The sequence below is a fragment of the Medicago sativa genome, chromosome 2 (assembly GCF_051527215.1).
Source record: "Medicago sativa cultivar Bolivia chromosome 2, Bolivia_mono, whole genome shotgun sequence".
Classification (NCBI taxonomy): Eukaryota; Viridiplantae; Streptophyta; class Magnoliopsida; order Fabales; family Fabaceae; genus Medicago; species Medicago sativa.
In genome coordinates, this window is record NC_140750.1 from 31,568,406 (window position 1) to 31,588,756 (window position 20,351).

The following is a 20,351-nucleotide window of genomic DNA, read 5'->3' on the forward strand; positions in this document are numbered from 1 at the left end:
TGCTATATCTAAGTATGACATGCTATGTGTTTTTAATTCATTAATTGATGTGACAATATGTACGTATGCATAAAATAAATTTACACTGACAGTGCATATAAATTAAACTTCTATGATTAAATTAGTTCATAGTTTTCTACGTCCACGCAACGGTGGCATTTAGGGTGGGAATAGGAAAGATTCTCCCACTATGGGAAAGTAAATTTCTACCATTAGATTAAAGAGGATCATTGATCTTATTATAGTCTACACACACTATATCTTTTTCCACTTTGTCTTCATCCTCACTGTCATCTCTCTTATTTCACCACCACCACCAAACTCAATTCAACAAACCACTTCATCACAGTTTGACGTGAATAAACCAGATCCAATTCAATACTGGTTTTCAATTTGAAATTTGCAGTTTGACATGAAATTGTTTTCTCAACACCTTTCTTGGGCATAAAAACCCCTTTCCAAAATTAACACCAATTTTCAATAATTAGACGGAAAAAAGTAAAAATTCACCATTAATGTTGAGAAGCATAGTTTCAGTAACAATAACCATCGCATGAATTAATTATAAGTGCTTTCTTCATTCATTCTCAAATATAAAATAAAAACCACCACATTCATCATCAACAATATAATACAACAAAGACACCAACATATTTGTGCTTTCAAGGAATTTATATTTGAGTTTTTTTATGTACTAGGTGTGGTTGAGTATGTTTTTTTTTTTTGTATGTGTTATACCTTTTGAACCAGAGGGTGGGTGCAGTGACAGAGATGAAGGTTGCACAGTGGTTTTCTGTAGTAACAAAAAACTATCAGAATCAAAGGTTGTGAGGAATAAAAAAGAAATAGTGAGGTTGTTGACTTGAGTTTGATGGTGGTGAAAGGAGAGAGATGATAGAGAGGTTGAAGACAAAATGGGGAAAGATATAGTGTGTGTAGACTATAATAAGATCAATGATCCTGTTTAATTTAATGGTAGAAATTTACTTTCCCATGGTGGGAAAATCTTTCCTATTCCCACCCTAAATGCCACCGCACGCAACAGGTGGGTACATTCTAGTTTATTTCTTAAAGGTGAAGATTGAGGTATTCGTTCTCTATTATTTATCTTCCCCATTCTAGTTTATTTCTTAAAGGTGAGCATAATTTTAGGGGAGATTGAGGAGGATTTACACTTTCGTTTACATAAAGAAAGTTCTTTCCTACTTTAAATAATATTGTCATCTCTTACATTACTGTTTAATTTATACATGAAAAGAAGTTTTACGCATACATCTAATGATGTGTTGCTATATCTAAGTATGACATGCTATGTGTTTTTAATTCATTAATTGATGTGACAATATGTACGTATGTATAAAATAAATTTACACTGACAGTGCATATAAATTAAACTTCTATGATTAAATTAGTTCATAGTTTTCTACGTCCACGCAACGGTGGCATTTAGGGTGGGAATAGGAAAGATTCTCCCACTATGGGAAAGTAAATTTCTACCATTAGATTAAAGAGGATCATTGATCTTATTATAGTCTACACACACTATATCTTTTTCCACTTTGTCTTCATCCTCACTGTCATCTCTCTTATTTCACCACCACCACCAAACTCAATTCAACAAACCACTTCATCACAGTTTGACGTGAATAAACCAGATCCAATTCAATACTGGTTTTCAATTTGAAATTTGCAGTTTGACATGAAATTGTTTTCTCAACACCTTTCTTGGGCATAAAAACCCCTTTCCAAAATTAACACCAATTTTCAATAATTAGACGGAAAAAAGTAAAAATTCACCATTAATGTTGAGAAGCATAGTTTCAGTAACAATAACCATCGCATGAATTAATTATAAGTGCTTTCTTCATTCATTCTCAAATATAAAATAAAAACCACCACATTCATCATCAACAATATAATACAACAAAGACACCAACATATTTGTGCTTTCAAGGAATTTATATTTGAGTTTTTTTATGTACTAGGTGTGGTTGAGTATGTTTTTTTTTTGTATGTGTTATACCTTTTGAACCAGAGGGTGGGTGCAGTGACAGAGATGAAGGTTGCACAGTGGTTTTCTGTAGTAACAAAAAACTATCAGAATCAAAGGTTGTGAGGAATAAAAAAGAAATAGTGAGGTTGTTGACTTGAGTTTGATTGTGGTGAAAGGAGAGAGATGATAGAGAGGTTGAAGACAAAATGGGGAAAGATATAGTGTGTGTAGACTATAATAAGATCAATGATCCTGTTTAATTTAATGGTAGAAATTTACTTTCCCATGGTGGGAAAATCTTTCCTATTCCCACCCTAAATGCCACCGCACGCAACAGGTGGGTACATTCTAGTTTATTTCTTAAAGGTGAAGATTGAGGTATTCGTTCTCTATTATTTATCTTCCCCATTCTAGTTTATTTCTTAAAGGTGAGCATAATTTTAGGGGAGATTGAGGAGGATTTACACTTTCGTTTACATAAAGAAAGTTCTTTCCTACTTTAAATAATATTGTCATCTCTTACATTACTGTTTAATTTATACATGAAAAGAAGTTTTACGCATACATCTAATGATGTGTTGCTATATCTAAGTATGACATGCTATGTGTTTTTAATTCATTAATTGATGTGACAATATGTACGTATGCATAAAATAAATTTACACTGACAGTGCATATAAATTAAACTTCTATGATTAAATTAGTTCATAGTTTTCTACGTCCACGCAACGGTGGCATTTAGGGTGGGAATAGGAAAGATTCACCCACTATGGGAAAGTAAATTTCTACCATTAGATTAAAGAGGATCATTGATCTTATTATAGTCTACACACACTATATCTTTTTCCACTTTGTCTTCATCCTCACTGTCATCTCTCTTATTTCACCACCACCACCAAACTCAATTCAACAAACCACTTCATCACAGTTTGACGTGAATAAACCAGATCCAATTCAATACTGGTTTTCAATTTGAAATTTGCAGTTTGACATGAAATTGTTTTCTCAACACCTTTCTTGGGCATAAAAACCCCTTTCCAAAATTAACACCAATTTTCAATAATTAGACGGAAAAAAGTAAAAATTCACCATTAATGTTGAGAAGCATAGTTTCAGTAACAATAACCATCGCATGAATTAATTATAAGTGCTTTCTTCATTCATTCTCAAATATAAAATAAAAACCACCACATTCATCATCAACAATATAATACAACAAAGACACCAACATATTTGTGCTTTCAAGGAATTTATATTTGAGTTTTTTTATGTACTAGGTGTGGTTGAGTATGTTTTTTTTTTTGGTATGTGTTATACCTTTTGAACCAGAGGGTGGGTGCAGTGACAGAGATGAAGGTTGCACAGTGGTTTTCTGTAGTAACAAAAAACTATCAGAATCAAAGGTTGTGAGGAATAAAAAAGAAATAGTGAGGTTGTTGACTTGAGTTTGATGGTGGTGAAAGGAGAGAGATGATAGAGAGGTTGAAGACAAAATGGGGAAAGATATAGTGTGTGTAGACTATAATAAGATCAATGATCCTGTTTAATTTAATGGTAGAAATTTACTTTCCCATGGTGGGAAAATCTTTCCTATTCCCACCCTAAATGCCACCGCACGCAACAGGTGGGTACATTCTAGTTTATTTCTTAAAGGTGAAGATTGAGGTATTCGTTCTCTATTATTTATCGCCCCCATTCTAGTTTATTTCTTAAAGGTGAGCATAATTTTAGGGGAGATTGAGGAGGATTTACACTTTCGTTTACATAAAGAAAGTTCTTTCCTACTTTAAATAATATTGTCATCTCTTACATTACTGTTTAATTTATACATGAAAAGAAGTTTTACGCATACATCTAATGATGTGTTGCTATATCTAAGTATGACATGCTATGTGTTTTTAATTCATTAATTGATGTGACAATATGTACGTATGCATAAAATAAATTTACACTGACAGTGCATATAAATTAAACTTCTATGATTAAATTAGTTCATAGTTTTCTACGTCCACGCAACGGTGGCATTTAGGGTGGGAATAGGAAAGATTCTCCCACTATGGGAAAGTAAATTTCTACCATTAGATTAAAGAGGATCATTGATCTTATTATAGTCTACACACACTATATCTTTTTCCACTTTGTCTTCATCCTCACTGTCATCTCTCTTATTTCACCACCACCACCAAACTCAATTCAACAAACCACTTCATCACAGTTTGACGTGAATAAACCAGATCCAATTCAATACTGGTTTTCAATTTGAAATTTGCAGTTTGACATGAAATTGTTTTCTCAACACCTTTCTTGGGCATAAAAACCCCTTTCCAAAATTAACACCAATTTTCAATAATTAGACGGAAAAAAGTAAAAATTCACCATTAATGTTGAGAAGCATAGTTTCAGTAACAATAACCATCGCATGAATTAATTATAAGTGCTTTCTTCATTCATTCTCAAATATAAAATAAAAACCACCACATTCATCATCAACAATATAATACAACAAAGACACCAACATATTTGTGCTTTCAAGGAATTTATATTTGAGTTTTTTTATGTACTAGGTGTGGTTGAGTATGTTTTTTTTTTTTGTATGTGTTATACCTTTTGAACCAGAGGGTGGGTGCAGTGACAGAGATGAAGGTTGCACAGTGGTTTTCTGTAGTAACAAAAAACTATCAGAATCAAAGGTTGTGAGGAATAAAAAAGAAATAGTGAGGTTGTTGACTTGAGTTTGATGGTGGTGAAAGGAGAGAGATGATAGAGAGGTTGAAGACAAAATGGGGAAAGATATAGTGTGTGTAGACTATAATAAGATCAATGATCCTGTTTAATTTAATGGTAGAAATTTACTTTCCCATGGTGGGAAAATCTTTCCTATTCCCACCCTAAATGCCACCGCACGCAACAGGTGGGTACATTCTAGTTTATTTCTTAAAGGTGAAGATTGAGGTATTCGTTCTCTATTATTTATCGCCCCCCCCCCCCCCCCCCCCCCCCCCCCCCTTCCCCCCCTTCTTCTTTGAAGAAGTATTCTTTGTATGTCTTAACCCTTTGAATACCTCAATAGGTATATTATAAAGCTCAATAGTCTTATCGTTTAAATTCTTCAACTTTTGATTAAGAATAAACATAGGACATTCAACAATATTTGTTGACCAATATTGGTGATATCCATTCTCAAGTCAGATAATTAGCTGAGGCAAGCCTTGATACAATTCAACAACCAAACAACATTGTTTGCCAAACTAATTGTCTATTGGAGCAGGAGAAGAAGGCTCAAATTGGTCTAGACTATGCATTGAATTTGCAGGACTTATTTTGACAAGAGAAGGCAAAGGTCAAATGACACACATAAGGTGACAAGAACACTATATATTTTTATAAAATAGTCAAAGTTAGACATTTTATGATACTAATCACATTTCTCAGAGATGGTGATGACTTGATCACAGAACCCAAAGATTTAGCTAGTCATGTGGCTAATCACTTTCATTAGCTATTCAATTAGTAAAATGACTATCATGACAATGGCTTGATTGAAGACTTGATTCCCAATTTGGTGATAGGTAATGTAAACAACATGCTTATTGCTTACACCATGCTTCCTACACCTAATTATAAGATCATCTCAAAGGTCTTAGTTGATAGAGTAGCCGAAATTATGCCTTACTTTGTGTCTGCTGGGCAAAAAGGTTTCATAAAAGGAAGACATATTGGTGACTGGATATATATGACTTCTAAAGCTATTAATATTCTGCTCAACTAAATTTTTGGGGTAAATATTACACTTAAGATAAACATTAGGAGAGCTTTTGACAGAGTTGGATGAAAATTCTTGTTGAAGGTTCTCAATGCTTTTGGCTTTAGTCCAACTTTCTGTAAGTGGATTGAAGTCATTCTTCACTCAGCAAGGCTATCGAACTCTCTTAATGGTAAGAAAGTGGGTTACTTTCATTGTAAAAGAGGAGTAAAGCAAGGTGACCCCTTATCTCCGTTTGCTTCTTTGCCTTGCTGAAGATGTTCTCAGTAGAGCCATAACGAAGCTTATTTGAAAATGGTTCTATTAATTTGATTAGAGGCCGTCACGGCTCTATTGTGCCCCTCGTTTCCTTTATGCACATGACATCATGATTTTATGCGAAGGATAGAGCTCAAACATTCAATCTTTATTGCATCCTTTTGACAAATATACTGAGATCTCTGGTGATTGGCAATTTTCTTGAGAAGCATTGTTATGAGAGGTCAAAATGTCATGAATTATCACATCTTTTCTTCTATTTGGACTAGTGTTAAGCATAATTTCCACGTAATTAAGGACAATAACACTTGGTTTATATGCTTGTCACTATGCTGAAAATATGAGGAATTGGCTTAGCACTAAAATCAAATGTTCCATTCATCCTTCATCTATAGCTGGTATGTGGAATTGTCATTTTATCTACAATCATTAACAATATCAATGTCATTTGGTTTAGTAGAAACCAAAGTAGGTTCAATAATAAACATATTCCTTGGAGTACGGAGGCAAACATGATTATTTCCAACACATCACTTTCTGGTAATTACACTCAAATTCCATACCAGACTTTTCAATTGTCAAAGCTTTTGCAGTTACGATCAATCATCCAAATCCTCCCTTAGTTTTTTTTTTGAAGAAAAAATTCTCCCTTAGTTAATGAAGTTATTTCAAAACCACCCATTATTTCTTGGATAAAATGCAACTTAGATGGAGGTGTTTTAGGTACTTGTGTCAATCTTCAATGGATGATCGAGAATCATCAGAAGTTTGTTGTCTCAAAAGGATCTCTGATCATATCACTGTCTTTCTCCTCTCGTTGTCTCAAGGCACTACTCACTACTCAGTCAGATGGCTCTTGCTAATGGAGAATCAATGACTTAGTAACACTTTTTTACTTATATAATGCAAAAAATGAATATTTTCGTGTATGTTTTATAAAGTGGGGTATATTCAATTTTTTTAAAAGAGGATATTAAAAAAAAAAAAAAAATCCGAATAAACTCTTTTGATCTTCACTTACTAAAAAACCAAAAGAATTCTTTATGGTAAATGAAATTTTCCAGTAAAAGAGAAAGACACAAAATAAATAAAAATATAATTTATTATATTTCTGTTTCAAAAAATCATATTTATTGTCTCTTTCTCTCCTACCGAAAATTTACTAGAGAGTATCTCTGTCCCATCCTAAACACCTAACATTGCTAGGGATACAAGTAATGAAACCTAATTGTAAACAACAAATTGGTTCAACACATTTTTTTTTGTTGCTTAGGAGACAAATGGTGTGATGTAGTATGACAGGAAACAGATCCGGAATGCAGAAGAGTGAATCCTTTGTGGTTTTAGAAATGATCGTCTGTGTGTAACTCCGACGAATAAGATCAGAGTTCAAATGAATATATTTGTGCTCCTCGCTTGAAGAGTATCAAGCAGCAATAATCAGACGGATCACCTTCAATCTTCAACAGTTTACATAATGCTTCTGGTACTATTATCATATGTTCAAGTAATCATTATAGTTCTCCCTGCTCAATGCAAAATTCAGGTTCGTAGGCCACCATTCACTTTGAGAAGGCGGCACCAAATATGTACCATCAAGTCAAGGTCAATTTTTTCAGACAAATAACTTCACGGGCGTTAATACTTTTTTGCCTAGGTATCTTTGCATCGTGGGGTTTCACATGCAGGAGGTGGAACACCAAAAACCCAATCGAGAACATTCAAATATTTGGATCTGAACACATCCCTCTCTTGTGCATAGCAGTGCATTATGATAGCTGTTGATAAGCTGAAAACTACAACATCAGCTCTCTTGATCCTTCTAGACTGTGGCAGATATCCGGCATCAGCTATGCATGTGAAGAAACTCTCAATGGCCCGGGCAAGGCAGTATAATGATATCTCCATTCGCCTGCTTTTCTTTTCAATCGCTAATCCTAGGCCAGTTGGGAACTGCAAGAAAATGTGAAGTGCAACTTTAATCAAATAGTGTTACTGTATAATAATAATAATTTGGATTATTGGCAATGGAACAGATATAAATATGTGGATACAGTAAACAACATACCGTTCCCATGGCCACCATTGGAACATTACATCTTTTGAAGATCCTAAACAGAAAGCAGGTCCACATCCTGATTTAGAATAAAGGCATCCATATTATCCATGTTAGTTTCAAGTTTCAACAAAATTGGTACTGTCATGATAATAACAATAAGGTGAAGCAAAGAAGAATGAGGACACGAAAAGGCTAATGGGTGCATATATCAAAAAGTAATTGAGCCTAAGAAAAGAAAGCAAGTATATAAAACAGTGTCATGTTACCGTTTCCTCTTTAAACAGAATCATTTGAGTTAGCCATTTTTTTTTTAATGGAAAATCATTAGAGTTAACTTTAAGCTGGGGTAATGCAAACATAAAAACTTGTTTCAAATCAAAACTAATTTAGGAGCAAGACAACCAGCAAAAGAATAATAGTGCAGAGAACAAGATGCTAACCAGGCAGATGCACAATACACAGACAAAAACAAGCTTGATCTTGCAGTGCCAATAAGACCCTTTGCCAATATTGTGTAAGGCCTGCAATTAAGCATTTTGATAACGGGCAATGAGAAAGTGAAAAACAATATAATCTCATAACTATGTAGTACAAAGCATGATCTTCCTTTAGTGTTATATTTGAGAGTATGAGAAATATCGGATGGAACAATTTAATGTCCAGAAAAGCCCTTTTCATGACAAAATCAGCATATATATGTGCCACTTCTAAAGCTAATGTATTCAATTTGAAAAAGGTCCACTAACTATAAACACTTAAGTCATGTGAATAGTTGATTGATTGCTACTTATTCCAATCAGATCACCTTTGTAAAAGTCCTTTTCTGTGAACTATTAGGGCAGGTATCAGATAAACTGGAAGATAAACAGGTAACGCTCTTTTGTAGGCTTGAATGAAAAAAGAAATGATGTGCCCAGAACATGATTGATTCCCATGTACAATCTGCAAAATGTCAGTGATTTTGAACACCGAAATCAGCAATAGAATATCACAAATTAAATATTGAACAGAGATAAATGAAATGTTTCAAACAGAAATTGCAGGGTTTTACAGTGAAACCAAGAGGCATCAGGCAAGAATGGCATAGTTGAAAACAATCAAAAGGATTAAAAAAAAAGGAAGGTGAAATTCAATACCATCAATGTGATTAAACTTGAATGGATAATTTTGTTATGGCATAGAGCAGAAAAGAAAGATTAAAACCTATATCTTTCTACCGAAGTCCAGACGTTTTGAAGTTCGCATGTGGTCCCAAGTCAAGTATGAATAAATATTCATCAGAAGAGACATGTTTCTCATGATTCAACCAATCAGAATAAAAAAAGGATGCTACTGTTCTGGTGTGATCAAATTCAACTTTCAAATTTGATATTGAACACTGTTTAATAAATAATTATTTTACTCTTTTATTTTCTATGGGTTAATTAATAATTACACCGGGGTTGAATAAAAATGAAAAAAATAAAATACAAATTGATATTTCATACCGTGCATGGAACTTTCATATTTGGATCTAATTTCACGTCGACACCCATGGTCTTGTAGTATTTCTTTATTGCATTGAGATTAGTAAAAGGCTTGCCACTGGCTATATCTTTTACACCTTGTAAGATAACTGGATCCTTTCCACCATGTTTGTTGAGAAAGGACTTATATGAAGCAGGTAAACTCTCTTGGTTTAATATATAAGCAGACCTGAAATAAAAAAATTCTCTGTCATCACTAATTTTCTCTATAAAAAATTCCTTCAATAATTATTAAAAGGGAGAAAAGTGGGGGAGGACGAATCAAGAGGGACATAAAGTGTGATTATATTGGAAACATGGCCCCAAGTTGAAACTATCAAGGGCGCACCTGCATGTACACAGTCATTGTTGCAAAACGGGAAACAGTATTTATTTACATTAATGTGTTAGCATTGTACTACACTTATCCATGTACTTAATTCAGTTGAGCATTCTGCTCACACAGTTGTCTAACTGTGTCCGCTGCCTAACTGCTTCTAGCAGCTTCTACTATCGCAGTCAAGAGTAAATCATATTCTCGTATTAGCTAGAATCAGTAAACTGACTTAGCGTTAATTTCCCTTATAAATAGAACCATTTTACATTCAAACATATCATCAAAGAATTCAGAATACATTTTACAGAAAATATCTCATAGTTTCTCACTTTTTTCTTTCACTTTCAGTTACACGCTCAGCTTCCTCACTATCCTTCTTTCCAATATAATTTCAAAGTCCAGATGGTTGGCATGATCATCAATTTCGCATCATGACCAATGAATAAGAGACTAACTAGAATGATCATAAGCTAAAATTTGCTAGCAGGAAATTGTTGTACACAAGAACTAAATTTTTTCCAAATCCTCCAAAACAATATATGGAATCCTTAAATCACAAGAAAATATAGAAAACCAAATAAATACAAATAAAAATTAAAACTGAGGATGGTGCGCATCTCAACCAAGAATAATTCGTTAAGGTATCACTCGTCAATGAGATGGGAGAAATCGAGTAAAAGTCACAATGCGAGGTTGGGATGAATCACAACAACTTCATCACTAACCTATAAAACCAAGACAAGGATACATCTAGGATAGCCAGGGCTATACTGTGTTGGGATACTTTTGAGTTGCGATTATGGTTTCGTTTATGAAAGGGTTAATACTTTTGAGTTGTGATTATGGTTTCGTTTAAGAAAGACTAAGCACTGAAACTTATTTATACTAATACCAGGTTCTTAATTCTAATTAAATAAGGAAACATATCATGCAGTACACACACACACACAGATAGATATATTCAATTGTATAAGAAATGCTAGTGTACAAAAACTGTCATATAAAGATGAAACGAAAGAACAATTAACAAATTATGGCGGGAGATATGCAACTATTCCAAAGCAAGTAAAAGCAATCTAACATGATCCTACAGCGGTAAGCGCTTTCATACAAATTTGCGTCTTTTTCTTTCATACAGAACATCAATTTCCTTGTAAGATAATAACTAGACAAGGCAGTGCCCTGCAGCTTCAGTCACTATTAGCAATAACAAAACTAGTATTGGGTGTATTAATAACCAAAAATTAATGAATGATCATGTTAAAGTCCATAGTTAAGGGCCCATTTAGCGAACAAGATCAGCCACTCACATTATATGACCTATTTAATTACACAGGATATGGTTTTACTGGAGCACATGCATTAGCATTTTCATATCTCACATTTGGTGTCTATCTAGTTAGATACATGCATACTTATCGGGGACCATAGCAACAGGAATCACATTATGCAACAACTTTAATCTGTGAAGCCATCAAGTGAAACGGACTATCATTTTAAGAGATCCCAAATTACAGCCATGAAATTCAAAAGACAACAGAGACTGAGCTAAAAAATCATAGAAACATAAATTAAATAAATAGAGAAAGGGAACATAGCATTGTTACATACAATATTTGGGAGGAGGAGAGACACATGAGGAAAATGTCTCCGTGCTTCCATGTGAGAGGCTTACAAATTCTCCCAAACCGTTCGCTCTTAATCCCACAACGAGAAGCCAAGACAGCAGCACGCATGAGAATGTAAATGGCCAAACTTGTGTGCTGTGCCTCTAACCCTGTCAGAAGCATCGACTGCCCAGCAACCGCCCCTGCCAACAGAGCCCTCCACCTTGCTGTCCTGAACAACAAGCACATCACAAAACCAATCACAATCATACTCATTCCACAAACCCATGGACACAAATTTCAATTTTCATATATTTATTAGTCATTTTATTGAAAGAAAAAAAGTTGTTTCTTAGTTTTAAAGACAAACATAAGTTGCATAACACATAGTTAAACATTTGTTTTGGATAAAATCTACATGTATGTTAATCTTAGTAGTTAGTACTTGATATAAACCTGATTGAGACGGATTGCACTTGTGTGACATAATGTCACATTAAATTGGTCAATTCAAGTGTGACACGTGGCAATACAATTTTTTAGACATAAAAATATGTGAAAGGGAGAGAAAATAGTTGAATTGGCTTATGAGTCACAATTGAATTGGCCAATGACATTTCCGCCTTAATGGTACACAAGTGGAGTCCGATTGAGACCAACAGATCAATAAGGGTAGGGATAGATCCTCTCTCCAAGTAAATTACTTTTCACACACATACATTTTTCCTCGTGCATAGGGGTGGCAAATGGCAAACTAACCCCGCCCCGTCACAACCCTACTTTTTAGCGGGTTAGGGGTGGCCAAACTACCAATGGGTTCAAAATCACAACTCGCCCCGACAAAAACGTTGGGTTACACGTACCGACCCGACAACTTCAACCCGTTTTGCCATTTCTACTCATGCAGACCCATATATCCACTATATCAACCCCCTTAAAGCACTATGACATTCATTCAATTACCAAACACCACCACATGCAAATTGCTTAACTTACACTTATTCACATCATTTACAACATAGTTCAAAAATTCAAATTATTGAGCTTTTAAAAACAACAACAATAAATCAATTATCACAAAACAAATGAAGAGAAAAAGTAGAACATGCCTACGATGACCACCAAGAGCAGCAATAACTTCATCCATTGAAGCAAAAGTTCCGGCGAAGGTTCCAAGAAACAAACCATATCTCAACGTTTCCTTCAAAGCCGTAACAATCACTTCACCATTCGTCACCGCAATCTCCTTCCTGAGCAAAAACGAAATCAATCATCACAAAAAAAAAAAAAAAAACGAATCACTACTTCATCAAGTTCAAAACTTTTTCACTCACCTTGGCGGTTTTTTTCTTGCGAATCGCGCCAAGATCGCGAACAGAGCAAGACCTCCTTTAATACCAGCTCCAATCGAGAAACCCTTACCGGAAGCAACGACGACTCGCCGGAGAATCTCCGGCCGAATAGTAACGAACGCGCCTCCGGGGAAGGAAGGAAGGTTCGACGGTGGAGTGGAATGAGTGACGATTTTGTCATTGTGAAAACCGTTGATCTCGTCGGGAGTGTCGCCGGAGTCGGCGGCGGAGGCGGGTGGTGACATGCGGCGGCGGAGGAAGGGTAGAAATGGAAGAGTGAAGTTTGAGTGGAAGTTATTTCAAAAGAGACAAAGGAATGAATGAAGATGAGAGTTATATTATTTTTTTCATTATGAGATTGGATTAATGTGTGACACGTAGCATACAGTTTTGTGATTTAATCAAATCAAATCAAATCAATCAATCAACTAACTATACACACTAGAAGTTAGTTTTTTCCCTCTAAATTTCATCATGGGCATTTATTTTTATTCTTCCATTTATTTATCGACGACATCCGCCGTGACACTCCCGACGAGATCAACGGTTTTCGCAACTACAAAAATCGTTCATTTTACTCCACCATCGATGCCTCCTTCTTTTCCTGGTTTGTTATAGTTTCGTCAGAAATTCAACGATGAGTTGTTGTTGCTTTGGCGAAGGGTTTCGTGAACAAAGCTCGTACTAAAGGAGGTCTTGCTCTCTTCGTGATTTTGGTGCGACTCGCAAGAAAAAGTAAACGAATAGTTTTATCAACGTATTCTACACACTTTTTCAACACATTCTCTCTAATTAGTTGAAATTCATATGAGTTTCACTTACTCATATATGTCCACATAAATGTAAAACCAGTTTAAGATCCAACTAATTAATCAGAGTGTGTTCGAAAAACTGTGTTGCATAATGTGTTGCTAGCATAATACTTTTTCAACACATTCTCTCTAATTAGTTGAAATTCAAATGAGTTTCACTTACTCATATATGTCCACATAAATATAAAACTACTTTAAGATCCAACTAACTAAATAGAGTGTCTTCGAAAAAGTGTGTTGCATAATGTGTTGCTAGCATAATTCAAACTAAATAATGATGATGTAATTCAGTCCTCACAAATTTTTCAAGATCTAAATTGCTCACTAATAATATAATTCTACATAAAATCTAAAAGGTTGGCCTTCATTATGTAAGACTTACCTCAATCGAAAAAGGATGATATTCTTAGACTATACACTTTTAGCTTTGTTTGAACTTTACAATTGTGTGTATAAATTTTAAACGATGTTTGCCGGTTTAAATAATGTGTCCTCCATATTGTCAATTTATGTCTAATATAATTGTGGAACAATACTTGTCGTAGGCAAATCTACTTTGAAGTGTTTAGTTTTGCTTTTAAATTCTAAAACCACTTTGTAATCTATATCAATATACATCATTTTAGGCTAGATTTTTTCTTTTCAATTCTACTCTTTCATTTATACTATTTTAACATTTTTATTTAAGTTTTCAATTGAAAAATTAGTTAAATCTCACTAAAATATGAACGATCTATAATTATAGGAGGAATAATCACAATATTTGACACTATGAAAAACCTTATTTTAACCTATATAGAAAATATTGTGTTTCAATATAATTTTTTTTTATTTAAGTTTACTATTTTAAGGTTGTTAAAAAATATCCTAACAACACTCGTTAGTATTTCCCTTATAATAATTGTCATAGCTATATTCATTTTTATAAGACTCGTAACACCTTCATCACGTCCAAGACTCAACATTTAAAATGTAACCCGAATAATGCAATTTTAAAAATTGGATAGCAAATAATGTGAGAAGACTCTAATATTATTTTAAAATTTGTAGTTAAATCTAACCCAACCATAAAAAACCTACTAGAGAAAAAAAAGTCATTGGTCTCATAACTCATTCCCAGCTAATATGGGAGCATTTGTACTCCAGCTAATATGGGAGCATTTGTACCATAGTTTTAAAAACCGGCTCGGTTATCGACTCGGTAAGGGTACTGGGTCACTGGTTCATTGGTCGAACCATTGAGTCATTGGTCGAACCGCATGATAGAACCGGATTAAACCGGATGACTCGGTTAGATAACTCGGTCTCTATATTAAATCTGTATAGGTATTAAACGGGATTTAAACAGATGACACGACGGCTAATATTCCAATTTTTCTTACAAATTTTCAATTTATTTTTTCCCCTTCGTTTCATCAATTTTTTCCCTGATTCATTTCCCTTTTAAAATTCCAATTATTATTTTTTTAATTTAAAAATGAATAACAATATTTTTTTAGGAAAACGTTAATAGCAATTTAGTATGCTACCAATAAAAACGTAAAAACAAAACTCTTCATATATCCATACCAAGTATTTTGTATCCATTAACCCAGCCCATTGTAAAAGGCCCAGTTTTTCTACAATTTCAACCCTAATATCTCTCATCTTTTAGAAGTTATCTCTTTCCTGGTCTTTCCTCAAGCCGCCACACAAATTCAATTAAAAATAGTGTTTTTCATCTCTTCTCCAAGTTGCACACAATCAATTTGTAGTAGTTTGAGTGCTTCTAAATTAGATCCAATGAAGAACAACGTTGCTGCGAATTAGTTTAAAAAACGTTGAACAGTTCCTTTCATCTCTTCTTCCCCGTTGGTTTTGACTGGTTTTTTTTTTTGACAGTCGACTGGTTTTTTTTTTTCATAATCAAACACTGACCCGGACCGGTTCGACGAAACCGTCGAGTCACCGGTTTTTGCCCGATCTGTCCGAGTCACACCGGTTTGCGCCGGTTTAAGTGCGTGGCCGATCCAACTGACAACTCGAACCGGCCACCCTCCCGGTTCACGGTTTGACCGGTCGGACCGGCCGGTCCGGTCCGAGTTTTAAAACTATGATTTGTACTCACAATAGTAACAAGTCTCAATTAAAGTCCCCATTGAAGTGTCGGTCAACAACTCATATTTAAAACTATTGAATTGTGTACCTCCGAAAATATGCTCTGAAGTGTTGCTATTGAATTGTGGTTGAAAGCAAAAAAAAAAAAAAAGATGAAAACTCAGCTTTTGATTTTTATAACCGATGACTTAGTCCCATTATGCGCTTGAGTTTTGTCGAATTTTTTTTTTTCTGCCCCTATGACAAAAAAATATGATACATCTGCCCCTAGTTGATGTTGAAAATTATTATCGTAAATGCCCTTGTTCTTCATTTGAAATGGCGAGCATGTCATTTTTTTCAAACTTCCTCTGCAAGCTTGCAGGCTTTTCCTGTACAATGAATTATTTAAAGTTTTCTCTTGTTCTTACTTTGAAATGGCGAGCATGTAAATTTTTTTTTTCCCCATGTTCCATATCTAAAATGGCGAGCATGCCATTATTGTTTTTTAAGTATTTTTTTTCTTGCTGGTCCTTTCAAATGGCGAGCATGCAATAATTTTTTTTGAGTATTTTTTGCTGCCATATTCGCTATGCAAACACAATGTACAGGATGCAATAATTATCAAAGGCTATTTTTTTTGAGTATTTTTTGCTGCCATATTCGCTATGCAAACACAATTGTCCATCCTTTTTTTTGAGTATTTTTTCAAATGGATGGATGGATGCATTCCAATATGCAAACACAATGAATGGATGCATTGGCACATGGCAGTGCTCGCCATTTGAATTGTACACACATAATGCTCGCCATTTCAATGCCCAAGCATTCCTCTTTTTCCTAAATGTGCAGCGAATATGGCAGCAAAAAATACTCAAAAAAAAAATTATTGCATGCTCGCCATTTGAAAGGACCAGCAAGAAAAAAAATACTTAAAAAACAATAATGGCATGCTCGCCATTTTAGATATGGAACACGGGGAAAAAAAAAATTTACATGCTCGCCATTTCAAAGTAAGAACAAGAGAAAACTTTAAATAATTCATTGTACAGGAAAAGCCTGCAAGCTTGCAGAGGAAGTTTGAAAAAAATGACATGCTCGCCATTTCAAATGAAGAACAAGGGCATTTACGATAATAATTTTCAACTAGGGGCAGATGTATCATTTTTTTTGGTCATAGGGGCAGAAAAAAAAAAATTTCTTGTTTTGTCACCTAACTATCTTTTTTATATGGTTCATCTTTTGTTTTTGTTGTGGTTTTATAACTGGTTGTAAATACTTTTGAATTCTATCACTGCACTCCTGATGTTGTCTGGATAAGATTCTTTGTTAAATTTATTATATATATTCCATTTTGAAAAAGAATTGATTTGGTTTTTGAAGTGAATTTTTTTTTTGATTTGGATTTAAAAAATAAATCAATTTTTTTTTAAAGATGCAAAAACATCAATTCATTTAAAAAAAAGGAGTACAAGAAAGAAAAGGGGGACAAGTGCCAAAACCTTTTCCGAAGGTTGTAAATCCATAGGTGGACATGCCCAACCTATTCCCAGTGTACTCCCCCCTAATGAAGTCAGGGATATCATCAAACAAAAAAAGATCGAAAGAAGACAGAGAAAGACCAAAATTAGCCAATCTATCAACACAAACGTTTCCTTCTCTGTAGATATGTGAGGCAAACAATCTCATATTTTCTAGTGATGTGACGACAATTATACCATCTGTTGCTTAGTTTCCAAGGAATTATTGTGTTGGCTTTGAAGGCTTGCAAAACTAACTGAGAGTCAGACCCTAACCAAACATTCCAGATGCCCTTTGATGCAGCAAGTTCAATAGTAGTCATTGCATCACACAACTCAACTACTAGAGCAAAGCAACCTAAGTACAGTACTTGATCATTTCTGATAATGCCACCCACCAGTAGCAACTTTGATGGGTTTTTTTGATACATGTGCCATCAATATTAATTTTGATCCATGGGGTTGTGGGAGGTGTCTAGATAACTTCTCTAATTATGGGAGCCCTCAACGGTTTAACGGAGACATTGCAAGCCTACATTATGTTTTCCCATGCAGGTGCACCGAATACTTCACCTCAATTATTTGCTTATATATACATTATATGTTGTTAACCGTGATACATTATAGCCTTTTAGATTCTTTGCATTTTGAATTTCCAATTATCCATGCTTGATCTACTAACTACAACACATGGCTCAAGGTCACGAGCATGCATGTTTTCAAAGCAAACATGCAAGTATCAATAAAGGCTCCATTTTATATATTAAACGCTCTATTAATTTTTTTACCAACACTATATTAGTCTCATACCACTGTATCTATTCAAGTTCATCTTCTTGACTACTTCTTTTTGTTTGTACTCCCTTCTCCACTCCTTCTCTATCTTCTTGACTATCCATCCTTTTAGAGCCTTATGTGAAACAAACCACTAAATTTAATTTAATTTCATAATTCCATTGGCAATTGACAAGATATTTTTTTTCCATCTATTTCATTCTACATCGAAGACTTATGGGCTTCATATTCAATATATTTTTTTTACAAAACCTTTTCTCTATATTCTTTCCCATCTATATTCTTCATCGTTTCTTGAAAATTCTAACATTGTATATATTGATTATTTTTCTATGCGATTTTGATTTTAATTTGTTTTCAGATTTTCTTAACAGTTTAACCTACAAGCCGTGAATTTTGGATCTCCCTCAAAAAAAAAAAAAAACTGTGAATTTTGGTCCCTAATTGTCTAACAAAAATAACATCTTTAATCACTAACTTTGCTCTATATTTGATTTCGTTGTTTTTATTATGCATTTCTTATGATGTAAAAATTGTTGTGAAAAATAGTGTTTGTTAGATTCAAATTGCTTGATATAGAAGGGCAAGAAAGAAAAATAGCTTTCTCAGGTTGCTATTATTGTTTGCTTGATGATAAAGGCTTTGATTCTAAGTTGCCATAATTTTCCTAATTTTATGCTAATTTAAAAAATTGATTTCAATCATATTAGTAATAAGTTTACATTTTCATTCAATCCCTTAAATTTTGTGAATATATAGTATAACTTATTATTGTTTATTATAGTCGATAAGACCCGTGCGAGGTTAAAATATATATTCACGACACTAATCTTTTATTAATTACACATTATTAGCAAACCTCTCAAACCACTCTCCATTTCTTATCCCAACTTTTTCAATTCCCATAAACTTTAATTTTCTCTTATGCTTATCACTTTTTGTTCTTAAATATTGGTTCAAACAATTATTTCTTTGAATTGAAATTAAATAATTAAATAGTTATTCGAGACCATAAGACCCGTGCGGCGCACCGGTCATCAATCTAGTTGTGTTTAAAACTTACCACGTTCGCCTCTTTATATTTATAACTATAACTTCATCCAATATTGTCTTTGGATTTTTAGTAGAGAACACCAACGCATCCATGAAGCTTATTCATATATATACTTATACTATATTGATTTCAAAATTGATAGGGATTAATTCACTCTAATTTGTAAGGCCGGAGGAAAACCTTCTTCTAAGAATTAAAGAGAAGAGAAATAAACTTAATTTCATTAATGATTCTAAAAGAGAGAGCGCAAGATCTTATATAAACATTATTCTAGATTCTTCTTAATAACTAGTGCGTCATCAATCTTCTAGAACAAACGAGTCAGCACTTAATAACAACGTAGTCATTCCACTTTTAATGATGATCCTTTTGGCCCTCCCTAACTCATTGGACTCAATCTTCGACCCCAATTCATTACAACCCATATCCTTGCCCGCAGTGGCGGAGCCAGGAATTTTGTAGAGCCTGTGCAAATATATATATATATATATATATATATATATATATATATAGAGAGAGAGAGAGAGAGAGAGAGAGAGAGAGAGAGAGAGAGAGAGAGAGAGAATAGGGTTTTGCTATTTAGCAATCCACACCTCAAGGTGTGATTTCCACTTTTTAGTTATAACTTTGCTAAAAGACACCTTCATAAAAATTAGTTGGTGTCTTTCAACAAATGCTCATAGAATAATTTGCTAAAAGACACCTTCATAAAAGGTGTCTTCTAGCAAAACCCTATAGAATATATATAAACTGTTATATAGATAATACACAAATTGTAAGTAGTCCTATTGGTTGAGTTTGCTTGAATGCACCGTGTGGTTGCTGTTCGAGTCCCATTAAACGTTTTTTTAGCGAATAAAAATAAAAGATACATTAATTCATAAAAACGAAGCCAACAGTACCTAAACTCATGACCTTGTGGAGAGAAAAAACTTCACTTTCCACTGCGACGCATAGAAACATATGATATACTACGACTAATATAGTATTTATAGATTATCTAGGGGATACATGGCTCCCATGAGTCCCTAAAGAGATCCGCCACTGAGTATGGGTTGAGCCCGGGCGTGTGCCCAGGTTAGCTGGGTGGTAAACCCCCTGCTTGCCCGTATAAAAAACTTTCATACTAAATAATGTGCAAATCAATATTCAATTTACAAAGTCACTACAAAATATGAAATAATACATGTCTATTTTCTATTTCTATTCAATTTACAATA

The 20,351-nt window shown here is 34.1% G+C and overlaps 1 protein-coding gene across 2 annotated transcripts; it reads right to left on the reverse strand.

The window, feature by feature from the left end:
- Positions 1 to 7,098: 7,098 nt before the first annotated feature.
- Positions 7,099 to 13,184, reverse strand: LOC146946250 (uncharacterized). Of its 2 annotated transcripts, none has more exons than XM_085744397.1 (8): positions 12,857 to 13,184; positions 12,632 to 12,772; positions 11,527 to 11,749; positions 9,561 to 9,768; positions 8,879 to 9,015; positions 8,514 to 8,594; positions 8,083 to 8,149; positions 7,099 to 7,967 (listed from the first exon to the last, which is right to left on the reverse strand). In XM_085744397.1, the coding sequence occupies exons 2-8, from the start codon at positions 12,708 to 12,710 to the stop codon at positions 7,668 to 7,670; spliced, it is 1,095 nt and encodes a 364-aa protein (XP_085600523.1). In that variant the 5' UTR covers positions 12,711 to 12,772; positions 12,857 to 13,184; the 3' UTR covers positions 7,099 to 7,667. The 2 variants fall into 2 exon arrangements, with proteins under 2 accessions (XP_085600523.1, XP_085600522.1); XM_085744396.1 differs by having other exon boundaries at positions 11,527 to 11,754.
- Between the last annotated feature and the right edge of the window lie 7,167 nt (positions 13,185 to 20,351).